The sequence below is a fragment of the Clytia hemisphaerica genome, unplaced genomic scaffold (assembly GCF_902728285.1).
Source record: "Clytia hemisphaerica strain Z4C2 unplaced genomic scaffold, Clytia hemisphaerica genome assembly, whole genome shotgun sequence".
Taxonomy (NCBI): domain Eukaryota; kingdom Metazoa; phylum Cnidaria; class Hydrozoa; order Leptothecata; family Clytiidae; genus Clytia; species Clytia hemisphaerica.
In genome coordinates, this window is record NW_027104599.1 from 124690 (window position 1) to 138236 (window position 13547).

At 36.4% G+C, this 13547-nt stretch overlaps 1 protein-coding gene across 1 annotated transcript; it reads right to left on the reverse strand.

The window, feature by feature from the left end:
• Positions 1 to 77: 77 nt before the first annotated feature.
• LOC136824120 (uncharacterized) lies at positions 78 to 13328 on the reverse strand. The gene is made up of 4 exons (XM_067080285.1): positions 13165 to 13328; positions 3705 to 3841; positions 3278 to 3503; positions 78 to 423 (listed from the first exon to the last, which is right to left on the reverse strand). The coding sequence occupies exons 1-4, from the start codon at positions 13185 to 13187 to the stop codon at positions 168 to 170; spliced, it is 642 nt and encodes a 213-aa protein (XP_066936386.1). The 5' UTR covers positions 13188 to 13328; the 3' UTR covers positions 78 to 167.
• Between the last annotated feature and the right edge of the window lie 219 nt (positions 13329 to 13547).

Genomic DNA, 13547 nt, shown 5'->3' on the forward strand with positions numbered 1-13547 from the left:
TTAATTTAGTTTAGAGATTCAAACAACAAGGTCCCTCATTGGTCATTTATCAAATTTTAAGATGTCAATCAATAAAATTAAATCAGACATGCAGAGATATCTACTACGATATAAAGAATCAAAAAAATATTTACATTCATAATAAATTTATCATCTAAAAAATCAAATCACGATTTGGTTTTCTTTTTGATGTCACCAAATTTCTTCTTTTTTTTGTTTTTTTCATCACCTTTATTTTTACTGGCAAGAATTTCTTTAGCTCTTGGATCTTTGGGATGTATGCCAAGTTTTTCAATATACATCATATTAATCTTTTGTTTCTTTTTGTGTTCTTCTTTCTTCACTTTTTCCGTTCGGATTCGTTCTTTATACTCATTGATCCATTGTGGCATCATCTTCATATTCTCTTCAATTTTTATCAGTCTTTGAAAATAAAAACGATCATTAGTTATTATACTACTTATCAGGAACATTTTATTTGTCCCAAACACGGTTCCTCCGTATTATCGACTTCTTGATGCTTACTGATATTATAGGATAATACCCTGGCATTGTCTGCTTTTCGAATGATGCGAAAGATTAAGTAATACAAAATCAAAACGTCATATTACATTTGTTCCTGGATTTGAAAGGATTGCATACCGTTCAACTTTGCAATATCAGATTTTTTCATGACATATTGTTTTGTGAAGTTCCCCCTATGAGAGAGGGAACTTGCATACACCAGGGTATTCTTTGGGGTCTATCAGTGACGTAAAAAAAGCCTGGGATACACGGGGACAAGGTTCGATCTGTCCTTAAGAGTTAAATTCTTAAGACATACGCTATAGACACTTCTTATTATCAATTAATGACTATTGAGTTGGAGTCGTATAGTTCATCGAAACATTTGTTTAATTTCAAATTGAGCCAAATTGAAAAGTGGTCAACCAAAACACAAAATCAAAAGTCTTACAAACAAAATAAGTAACTGTGATTTTTTTTAAAAATAACCCTTAAATTTTCCTATTTCAACTTTTAAATCAACCGAGTCGCACTTTTAGACTCTGTAATCAGGTGATTATATCGAAACACAACTAGTGATGTTTGTCACGGAAGGACAAGTGTNTTTCCTTCCGTGACACTTTCACCTTGTCTTTCCGTGACGGATTAAAAATATCTTGTTATTTTTAGAAATCTTGAACTTCAATGGGTCTAGAACCATTTGGGAACCAGCTCAACCCTGTATGGAGCTCAGAATAAGCTTAACTAAGGCTCCAGTACAGCGATGTAACATGGCTGGAACCCCCCCTGGCCGCAGGGGGGGGCTAAAAGGTCGAGCAGCGATTGGTACCTGATTTTAGCCTGTGGCTAGGGGGGACTAATTATGTTAGGGGTCACCTAAATTTTTTCAGATGGACCTGGGGGCTACATTCTATGTTTGGTGATTGAATTATAAGCAGCCTACCAGACCATAGGTTGGCATTTCTCAACTTATATTTTAATCTAAGCAATGCTCAAAAACTGACAATTTGGTATCTAATATATTATCTGCAGTGCCGTAGCATGGGGGGCAAGGGGGACTACAACCCCAATAATTTTTTCAAAAATGGTTATTTTGCAAAGTTTTTCTTTTTGAATTTGTCATAATTGTCTTATAAGTGCATGCTTTGAGTGCATTTTCAAGCAATCTAGAGCTCAAATTTTCAAAATTTCCCCCCTCGGGCCAAACCATGGTTGGCCCGAGCGGTATCACTAAACTTCAGCCCCCTAATATGAAAATGCTTCCTATGGCACTGATCTGTAAAAATTCTTTAATCATGTTGCATTTACTTTGATAAAAAATCTGTCAGCAAGGGATCTGCACCCTAACTTGATAATCTGGCAGTAACCTTCAGTACTTAACTTATCTCTAATTTCTTAGGGCATTTATTCTATTTAGCAATAATAAGCTAAACTAACTGTTGTATTTGTTTGATAGTTTGAGAAGGATTTTCGAAAGAATTTGACGTGTCATTGGCTTAGGGGTCACCAAAAATATTTGGCAACCAGGGGTTACCTAAATCTCAGGGGTCACCTGAATTCTTAGGGGGCACCTAAAACCTGCTGCCAAGCCATGTGTAAGCTTACAGCGTAAGCCCAGGGTTTTGGAGGCCTAAAAACCGGTTTTCTGGCAAAACTACTGTTCCCAGCTGGTTCTAAACCCGCAAAATCGCTTCTGCACCATGGAAATATGCTAATTAGAGCCTTTGGAAGTAGCTCACTTGCTTGCAAGGTCGCGTTTTTACGTTTTTTGCTTAAAAAAGCCTTAAAAACGCTTAAATAGAGCTTTTTAAGCGTTTTTAAGCTATTTTAGTGAAAATTTGTCCGTTCTGCCCCCTTCGCTGGACTTCAATGGATCTAATCCATTGCAGGGGAGTGTCCTACGAGGTTTATGACCATTGGGAACCAGCTCAGCCCTGTATGGAGCTCAGAATAAGCTTAACTAAGGCTCCAGTACAGCGCTGTAAGCTTACAGCGTAAGCCCACGCGGCTCTGGAGGCCTAAAACCAGTTTTCTGGCAAAACTTCTGTTTCCAGCCGGTTCTAAACCCTCTAAATCGCTTCAGCACCATGGAAATATGCAAATATATGGTTTTTACGTTTTTTGCTTAAAAAATATAATCTTTCCTGTAAAATTTCCTAATTATTATCACCATTATGGCTTAACATTAAAAATACAGTTCCAAGGTTTTGAAATGAACTGAATTGTAAAAATGGCTATGATTCATGATATGATGTGTCACTCCCCTAGTTTCAGTCAACATTTCTTACGCTATTGCTGATTTTGAAAAATAGGAATTTTTTCCTTCCGTGACGGTGTCCTTCCGTGACACTGACCTTTCTCAGTTGCAAAGGCCTGTAGCCATTGAAATTAATATTTTTGACTCAGTTCTTTTTTCAATGACAAGCAGATAGACATAATTTTCTTCTGGTGGTATTTTGGTTTTATAATTCTCTTTAAATTCACAGGAATCTGAATCAGCATACTTTTTGTCTTTTTTAATGTCTTTGCTGCGTTCCTTCCGTGACAGAACCTTCAAAGTTCGATTATTCAACGAGGAAAACCTTTTATGAAATTTATTTTGGTTTGGAAGTAGTAGTACTATGAAGGGTTTAATTCAAGACTAATACTATTTTCATTAAGTTTACCATTTTTCAAAAATAGACCAAAAAAGGCTCTGATTTCCTTCCGTGACAGAAACGGGACTTTTCAATTTGGCCCAATTCAAGAATTTGATTTTATTACATAAACTTACCTTTCTTCTTTTGCCAAGACATGAGCTTGAATTTTTGGCATAACATCCAACATTCTATCTCTCATTGGGAGGGTTGGAAAATAATGACCAGCTCTGATCATCTCCCGTTTTATCCTACGGAATTTTGCACCAGAGAGTTTTGCAGGAATCCAGGTATCGCCTTCATAAGAAGGTCTGCTTGCCATTAAAACTTCTCTTACTTCTTCAGATACTCGTGGAGGGGGTTCTAAATGATAGTTATCATCAAAAGTCAGGGCAAATAATTCTTTATCTTTAATATAAAAGTTTGACTTTGACTATATTAAGGAAAAAACTAGCATTTAATATTCTGAAAAGTTAAAAAATCTTAAAATTCATGTAACTAGGTAGATGTAAACACCACTATCATTTAGATAGAAACATAAAAATGTTTCAATATATACTGTACCCTCCATTTCCTCCCTTGTTAATTGTGGATATGGTGTGAAGTATTGCGCATTGTGTTCGTGTAACACTTGATGACAAACAGGCAGAACTCTTGGTGCTTTTTCTTTCAACAAACATGTTGCAATAGAAAAACATCTCCTTTATTGAAATAGAATAAAAAACAAACTTCACCATTTGAAAGCTTTTAAGCAATATTACAGCTCTTTAATGAAAATTGTAATTTACTTACACCTGGTAAACCTCTTAAGACACTTGAAAATTTTAAACATCTGAGGAAAATGGTCGATTCTATAGCAGGAAACTTGTTTTGAGTCAAAATAGATTTTTTTCTGATTTGACACCCTATTTTGACACAATCAAGCAACTTTGTCGGCGTTCCCAGTCCAATCTTAGCAATGCACCCCACTTAAGAAATATTTATTAGATTGTAGATAGTTTACTTTTCTCATAGCTCTTCAGTGCAGTGGTTGGAAGACAATTGTGATCTGATTTCAGGTAAGTTTTTGGGAGATGAATGTATATACCTTATTGGAACTAAATTTCGCAAGAACTAATTTTTGAGGTAAAAAAAGAATATCTGAAAAATTGCATTTTACGGGTTTTAATTTTCACAGTTTTTTTCATTCCGAAATTTTCGCGGGTTTGCCCATTATTGGACAAATTTCTTTCATTTTCCTAGGGATTTTTCAAATTTTTCGATAAAATTGGAAGAAATTGTATTTTGCGGGAATTAATTTTCGCGGTTTTTAACTTTCAAAAATTTTCTATCTCTGTGGTTCTTTTTTAACTGACTGCTTTGGGTCTTCATTAAAAAACATCCACTTTGCACACAGAAAATGTCCCGGTGTAACCTGTACTTAAAAACAAATATTTCAAGCACCTAAAAGCAGGTAGTCACAGCTGTATTCCTTTAAGCAAACGCCGTGAACCTTAATCTCCAACTAGAAGTTATCTTGCAATCGTGGCACATGCCTTTGTGGATCCAGGCTTTAGGCTATTTCTTTACATTCGCGGTTGGATTCCAGGATTGCACGATTGCTTGATGAATTTCAAAAATTGAGGTTTTTGGTGGGAAAATGAAAAAAAGGTTCCAATTGTAGCTACCGACCGGCCAACCGACCCATTTTTCAAAGCTTCTAGGCCACGAACCCATAGCTGTCAACTCTCCCGCATTGGGTGGGATGGAGACTCCCGCATGCCAACGTTTCCCCCCGCAGGAAAAAAATTCAGCCAAATCTCCCGCATTTTCAGGATTTTCTCCCGCATCTCCCGCATTACCAAAAAACTATCGGCGCTCTGGAAACGTCCGGAGCAAAAAGTGTCCATTCTGGTAGTTTCGATATTTTGACCAGTGATGCTTTTGAATATGGCTAATGTGACAAATTCAATTTCATTAATTGCAGAACCATCATCCTCAAACATAGCCTAGTTAACTAAGCCCGTATTCACAAGGCTAGGACACACAGCTTATGGCAATAAAGCGTTTTCGGCGCTTGAAGATTTTTTATATTTACGGATTTTAAGTTTGGCTTAGGGAAAGGGCGCGTTCATAATATGAACGCAGGATTCGGTGAGCTTTGGATTGGTCAGAGTGGGTCATGTGGTAAAAAATCGGGAGTTTTCGTGAGCGATAGAAGTTTATAATTATTTTATCAGAAAACGAGTAGAAGAGGATGAGACTCATTGAATGCAAGATCTTTCTTTGATTATATAATATAATGTACTATTACCACGTCTATTACCATGAGAGAGCCGAGAGATATATTTGGAATACTGTATCAGAAAAAGGTTTCAAGACCTGATCCCGACCTGATACTGCTTCTCTTGATTTTGGGAAGAATTGAACTGATGAAGAAAAAAGAATGCTATTCGTCGTAAAGACAGCAAAAGTTGCTTGTTTCCAGAATGGCAAATCATAAAGTAAAGATTTGTGATTGAACATTGACTATCGTATGTGGCAATATATAAGAGAGAGTACTTGTACTTGTACAGATCCTATGCTGTAGTTCTGTATTCTGATTGGATTGCATGACATGATATTTTATTATACTGTAATGGATAGATGATAGACAGTTCTTGGTCTTTGACTGGTTGTGGTTTCTTGTTGTTTTATGAATTTGAGACTTTATGCTCAATTTTACAGACAATGACATCTTTCATTTTCGAAGAACATAAAATTGTCGGTGCTTATTTTCAGTGACAGCTATACGAATTCAAGACTCAAGAAAAAGTTTTTTTTGGGGGGGATTGATTACATTGTTTTGTATACGGTATTTTAGCCTGCTAGTCTAAAGTAATTTTTATTTATTTTGTTGAAGGTTATTTTCATGATGAGCTTTGTAAAAATACTTTTATGTCAAATCACAAAATTATCACTCAAGAAACGAATTTGTCTCTTGTTAACTTTTCCATAATATACAAACATAACTTTTTGAAAAAAATGAACAAATTTTTCCTTCACTCTCCATCGGCACACTTTACAATAGAATTTCACTTTATATTTTACAAAAGGAGCGCATAAACTGTAAGACGGAGAGTTTGTTTATCTAATCTTACAATAAGAGCCAATCAGAAGATAGAAAAAAAGACAAAATAAAAAAATTCTAAATAATGTTTTGATATTGTGTTCTGTGTGTGGTGTGATTTCATATTTTTGATATGAAACGAATTAAGTCAACGACGAATAATTATGCAAATTATGTGAGTTTACGTTATCGCTCGCCGCGAAATTTGAATTGTCGTTGTTGTCAGTTGATAAGCTACAGAGTTTACTGTCCCTAAGCTAGTTATTCAGTCACAACTTAACCATCAGCTTTATCCAAGTGACTGAATCAAACTAGCTTAGATTTCTAGGCTACCTCAAACACTGTAAGTATTTTATTTGTCCATCACCTGGGGACAAATATTTTTTGTAACAATTATTAAACAGTCTAAGCTTAAACTCCTATATCAGGATTAGAAACTAGGCTAGTCTTACCTGTTTTATCTTTCGTTGACACAACACATTGACAAGTAATCCCTGAGAGAAGTTTATATCAAAATCTTTAACAAAAACGAAAGTGGTCTCTTCTACTGATTGCTTCCCAATACTACTTCGCAGTTGTTTATCAAATTTCCACCAATGAGGTTGCCACATTTCAAATGACCCTTCTTTTTGGCACCCGTGACCTCTCAGTGCCTTGCACGACAGGTGGCTGTAAAATCTCACCTTAATATATTTGTTTCAATCCGTGATCCTAAGTTCTAGTTCTAGTTTTGGTTTTATATTTGCATAAAACATAAAATGCCTAATCTCGCAAATTCTATGTAAAAAGGCTTAGGTTTTTTCTCATCTTCAATTTACTGAAGAAAGCAGGAATTTGATGCGAGAGTTAGATTGTCCACAAAGTGCTGTAAAAAATCATTAAATAAAAAAAGAACTTAAAATCTTAAATATTTTCATTTTGAGAACTGGTGCAAAAAAGTGAAACATAAAAGTTTCATTTTTCATTGCATTAATTGAAATGGGGGATTTGGAAAATTTTCTATGTTTTGTATTTTGCACAAACCCATGTAACTATGGGCGAGCACCTCGTTGCTAAGATGTTCGTTGGCTTGAAATCGAAAATGAAACTACAGAAAACGAAAGTAAAATCGGCCCGTACTCGAAATCCGTAATCTTGATATACAAGTTTAACTTTAAGTCTAGATACTGTTAAATGGTTTTTTAGAACGTGATCTGGAAGCACCCGAAGAGCTCTGGAACTTTTCAGAGAGAAAAATAGTGTTTTTTCAGCTGCTCGGAGCGCCGGCAGTTAGTCATACTAGCGTCCTGCTGAAATGCGTATCAAAGATTAATGCTGCAAAAGCGCTATATTGTTTACTTGATTGCAAGCAAACAAATGTGCTGCAAAACTTCTAAAGAGATTCATGAAAAAATAACCGGGCGCTTTTTAATGAAATTAATATCTTCAAAAACTATGAGAAATTGCCTAAAATTTGAGCCGTAGATGAAAAGATTTGAGCCAAGCCAACCTTGAAAACTAATTTGAAGATCAACTTCATAGCATCAGCCTGGGTTTAGGTCCCAGGCAAAAATTAGGTCCCCCCTGAGTTTTAAGTCCCCCTAAAGATTTATTAATTTTTTGTTAGCCCCCAGGACTTTTGAACCTAGACACTTTCAAAAAATTGATCCCTTAAAAGCGGGTTTTCCAATGTAAATTGCGTTCAGTTCTAAGTTTAAGATAAAATATTTCGCACACTTTCTATAAAAACATTGCGCCACAGGCGAAAATTTTTCAGATTCATGAGCTTCAATTTGAGTAATTGAAGCCAACTATCAAGCTGAATTATTTTAGCCCCCACGTTAAGTGATGAGATTTTAGCTCCCCCCAAGCAGTGAGGCTGGAACTTCGATTTTTGAGGATTACAATTTTACCAGTTTTTTAGCAATTTTTGCCTCGCTAACACAAATCTCGCAACCTCTTTACCTTAAGAGCCACATTCTCTAAGAACCAGGTGGTTTTGGACAATTTTGTTAGTATGAAATTTTGTTTGCCTTCATTTTTGGATATTTGGTAGACAATAGTGAAAAACTCAGAATCCCCAAATTTTGGGTCCCAAAAATCCATAATGGCGGATTGAGGGCAAGTTGAAATTTTGGACTTTTTTTGCCAAGTGTAAAAGTCTGATTTTGAGAGGAAATATTTCAAGTTGCAACTAAGGTCACATGGGTTTCTTTTGATTTTCTGAAAGTACTCACAGTAAAGTGTCAAAAAGTCCAAAAAAACCCATGTGACCTTAATCGCATTTTTCATAATGGCGGCCTAGATATGGAAAAAAACTCACTTTTTAACAAATTTAAGCCTCGATTATTCAGCCTTGGAGCATTCTAGGAATTTTATTTTTGGCAAAAAGTGTTCACTAACTAACAAAGATCAAATGTTGAAAATTTGAAGTATTTCACTCAACTTGGCTGGGCTCTACAGGCTCTACAAGAAGGTGCAAATCTCAAAAAGTGCAATATTTGCCTCGATTATTCAAGAGTTGCGACTAATGTTGGGAAAAACTGTTAATTGTTCCTGGTAGAGAAAGTTGCCTAGTTTCAGGAACAAAAATAATACCCATGTGATCTATAAGCAGATTTGAGAAAAATTAAGCCAAAAATTTTTTTAAGTGTGATTTTTCTAGGCTGGCGAGACAAAAATAAGGCCCTGGTTACACCAGAAAACGTTTTAAGGTTTTGAAAATCATTGAAAAGTATTATTTTCCACCCCAGGAATGAAAAAAATCCAAATTTCTAATCATTGTGTAAGCCTGGAATTGTCAGTAGCCTCTGTAAATCCCTTGTAAAGTAACTGGATCTTTGGGAATTATGGGGGTCTGTTGTTGATATAGCAAACTTTCAGGGACTTAAATCAAATATTTGAACAAAAGGAATAGCTGGAAATGATTTTCTGAGGAACCTTACCAATATCTCTCAAGATTTCTCTTAAATGTAACAAGTCTTACAAACCAGTATATGTTTCCTGGGTAACTGAAGGTTGTTTTAAACTTGAGATTTTGTAGATTTTTGGCTACATGAGGTTTTCTTAGTATTTGTAGATGGCAAAATGGAAATTTTGGGGTTCAGTAAATATCTGATTTTCAATAATATGTCAGTATACCATGGAAACTTTAGAAAAAAATCAACAACATGGGTCAGAATCACTTCTAATCAGCTCACAGGACTCATCCAAATTGGACTTAACTCTATGAAATAAAGAGCCCTATAAAGACTAAGTCCTAGCAATCTAAGCCAATATTCAGATCCTACTATGAGAAGATTGTTTCAGGTTTTAGGTCTGGATCTTTGATATTTCAATACTTTTCCAGGCTATTATTGAGAAGTTTAGGAAAAATTTTGGGATTCTGAGTTTTTCACTATTGTCTACCAAATATCCAAAAATGAAGGCAAACAAAATTTCATACTAACACCACCCACCTGGTTCTTAGAGAATGTGGCTCTTAAGGAAGATCGTAATTAGAGTTTTTCAGCGTTCGGAAAAAAATGCAGAGCAGAAATTTTTTCATCTTCACAGGATCGATTCTCAACAACAAAACACATCTTTTGGTCTTTGGGTTTGTCTCTGACGTTTTTCCTTCAAAGAATTTTATTGATCACTTTCCTTTTTCCCCTCGAGTGCGCGAGAAAAAAATGATTAAAGATGAGGCGGCAATCTTGCACTGAGGGTGCTACTTAGTTTCCGCCCTATTTTGCGCCCACGATAGAATGGTCCACACACGGGGTCATTTCAAATGATAAACTATGTCGTTCTGTAAGTGTTTATTTCCTAAGAGATACAAATACTATATTGGTTATTATTAACTTATTTATTTAAGTATTTTTGAGCGTAAATTTAAATATATGGTTAAATAAAAAACAAACAATAACAGTTCTGTTTATTCCTCAAGCCCCCGGGAAAAGTTTTTTTGTCGACTTAGCTATTTTACAAATCTTGGAAAAGAACTCCCATAGGAATTCCGATACCTAACCTGATTGGTTAATTTCGGAACGGCTTCAAGAAAGTCATCATGGCAGATAATTTTAAAAGTTTCTGAGGAAAATGTGTGTAATTTATCAATGTTGATGGCTCGTTGATTCTTTAAAGAAAAAAGATAACAGGTATAGCTTTTTCTAATCCTGGAATATCGAGGTTCCAGCTACACTGCCAAGTACATAGGTCCCCCCAAAAAAGTGGTGTACTTCCAGCCCCATGCTTTTTTGGAAAAAATTTAGCGTGTAAACATAGCCTTAAAAATCGAAGCACTGTCTCTGGAAATGAATGACAAAATTTGGTTGGTTCATATTCTGGCTGATGCACGTTCGCAATCTGTCATTTAGTCTCATTTTAAGTTTTCAAGTTTTGATTAATTGTCTTGGGAACTTGAAGTTGATTCAGGTAACTCTCATCCTTGTTGTTGCAGTTACATCAGGACCCTGACGACGCACTGGACTGTCCGGTGTACTTGTCCGGTGGCAAAAAGTATCCTTTCGCTACACCGGACGCAATAAGTCTGGTGTCAGTCCGGTGTTGCATACAGGGAATTTTGGACGCCGGACATTTATGAAACAAAAAATTAAGAAACACTGAACGCACCGGACTGGTCATGTCCAGTCGAGGATTATGCCCTAAATAAGAGAATACCCAAGTTAGAGGATTACCTTATTTAGGAGATTTTCAGTCTCTTATTTAAGAGAACGTTACTTAAACTAGGAGAATTCTGTACTTTTCACAAATTTACTTCAGAGCAGACTATTTGCGCAATATGAAAATAAGACGTTTCCGTGATTCCGATGACCCAAAAACCAAAATAAAATACCTTTTCATTCTTTTTCAAACTTCGAAAAACCATAAATAGCCTCATTTGCATGTGTTGACGTAATTTTTAAAATAATGAAGAAACACCTTCGACCTTCAAAACGCGTTTTTTCTCAAACCCCCTTATTTGGAGAGACAAGAGCGACTCACTTTCGGTTTGACCTGTGTTTTGACCGCGCTTAAACGCGTTTCTTAAATATGGCCCGATCTATATTATTACTTTTCACGAAATTCTCATGATGTAGATCGGCCTTTAGATTTCTATTTCTATTTGGTTGAGTTGCAGGAGGCTTTAGAGGCCTATTCTCGCAACTATAGACGCTTACTAATGAGCGTCCCGTCAGCACCTTGAATTGACTACCCAATTCCCCTCACATGGCATGGGTTAACCCGGGCGAAGGAACGTTCACTTGCCAAGTGACAGTTACATCAAAATGCCTCGAAAATGTCAATATGAAAATTGCGTAATCAGAGAACGTATGTCTCGCTCATTATAAAAAGGCCGAGACAAACTTTCAATAATTGGATTGTAACATCGAGTTAAGTCTCTTTTGTTAAGTCACCAGGGGGTAAATAAAACAGACCTTGATACATTTATCGTTCGTTTCAACTTGACCATTCGTTTAAAACTTAGCCTCCTAAATATTTGGGATAGGTAAAATATGTACAAAGAAATTCATATTTTTCCAACCCGGCAAATCTTTAAAAAAGAAGCGAACAATAAAATATAATTACCCTTTCCAAATAAACCTCTTCGGTGGCGAGCGTATCTACTCTGACGTAATTGTAAAGTTTATGTGATGGGAGTTTGACATAGTAATGTAATGTTGTTTGGGGAATTATGAAGTTCTCTGGAATTTCGATTGCATTTATTCAGGTTGATTTTTTATGACTTCTAATGGTACTTTTTCTAACGAGTTTGATTACTCTGTTCTCACACTTATGTCTTTTTTTTTCGCGTCCTTTTCCGTGATCACTTTTATTTGTATTTTTGAAGACAGGTAAAAAGGCATATTGATGTAACTGAGTGAACTGCCGGGAGTGGGAATCGAACCCTGGCCTCCTGCACAGAAGCCAAGGTCGACTACCACTATACCACGGCACCTATGATTGATAGACCCTAACCATCCTAGGTCCACGAAACAAAAGCAGAACTCAACCAAATTTTGATAGAAGGGAGAAAAAAACGTGCTGAGTCGATCTATGAAGTTCAAAACTTGCCCAAAATTATGAGAAGGCCAAAAATTAACGAAGAAAGAAAAGTCTCCTAGTTAAGAGAAAGAAATCTCCTACTTAAGAGACCTTCTCTTAAATAGAGTATATCTCTTATTTAGGGCATAATCCTCGACTGATGTCCGGTGTTTTGATTGTCCGGTGGGAAAAATATCCTTCTCCGACACTGGACATCCGACTCCCTTAAGTCCGGTGTAGAAATTGTCCGGTGGTAAAAAAATTCTCATTTTACACCGGACTTTCGCGTGTCCGGTGTTCGTTAAGTCCGGTGCGTCGGCAGGGTCCTGTTACATCCTGTAGATGACTGATGTTGTTTTTTCTGAAAGCTTGATTTCCTAGTGTGACTAAAAAAAGGACCCTGCCGACGCACCGGACTGTCCGGTGTATTTGTCCGGTGGCAGAAAGTATCCTTTCGCTACACTGGACGCAATAAGTCCGGCGTCAGTCCGGTGTTGCATACAGGGAATTCTGGCCGCCGGACATTTATGTTTTGATTGTCCGGTGGAAAAAAGTATCCTTCTTCGACACCGGACAACCGACTTCCTTTAGTCCGGTGTAGAGATGGTCCGGTGGTAAAAAATTTCTCATTTTACACCGGACTTTCGCATGTCCGGTGTTCGTTAAGTCCGGTGCGTCGGCAGGGTCCTCTAAAAAACTGCCTGGAGGGTCCTAAAATTTCCAGACTTCCTGAAAAAAAATAGCCTCTGTGATGGAGTGCAAGGCTGAAAGCCACATGAATATGGTTTATCCTATAAAAGGAAGTTCATTCTATGGTGGCCTATCTTGAAGTGAAGGTGGTTGAACAAAATGTTTTTGGCATTTTGATGTAATACTGTCTGGCATAAGGCAAGTGGAATGGATGTTTGGATAGATAAAGGCATGCATTACCTGCTAAAGTTGTTGAGAGCCATTTGTTGTTTTGAGGTTCAGTTCTGTACCTGTCTCTGTTTGGATAAAAATGATTCTTCGAATTTCAAATTTCATAAAAAAACAAGAAAACACATGGTGAACTTTGCGATTTTGACGTTGTGGTGGTGAAAGTAGTTTATAATCTATCATAATGACATACTATCGGATTTTGTGATCAGTTTAGCCCGTTTTTATTCCGAAAGTCATTTCAAACGCTTGGATTTAGAAAGATCGGGTTATTCTTCAGATGTAGTCTAAATGTAGTTTAAATTCCCATATTTTTGATGTAGTAGATGATGTAGTCTAGATGTAGTCTAGATGTAGTTTAAATTCCCATATTTTTCATGATGGTCTGCAGGGGA

What these genes read in the sequence shown, in the direction of transcription:
- LOC136824120 (XM_067080285.1), bottom strand. Translation starts at nt 13,187, where the DNA reads ATGGCTCTCAACAACTTTAGCAG. An exon ending in GCTCTCAACAACTTTAGCAG is followed by an intron (nt 3,842 to 13,164) that starts GTAATGCATGCC and finishes ATTTCAATAAAG; the next exon opens with GAGATGTTTTTCTATTGCAA. An exon ending in GTCTTGGCAAAAGAAGAAAG is followed by an intron (nt 424 to 3,277) that starts GTAAGTTTATGT and finishes TTATTTTCAAAG; the next exon opens with ACTGATAAAAATTGAAGAGA.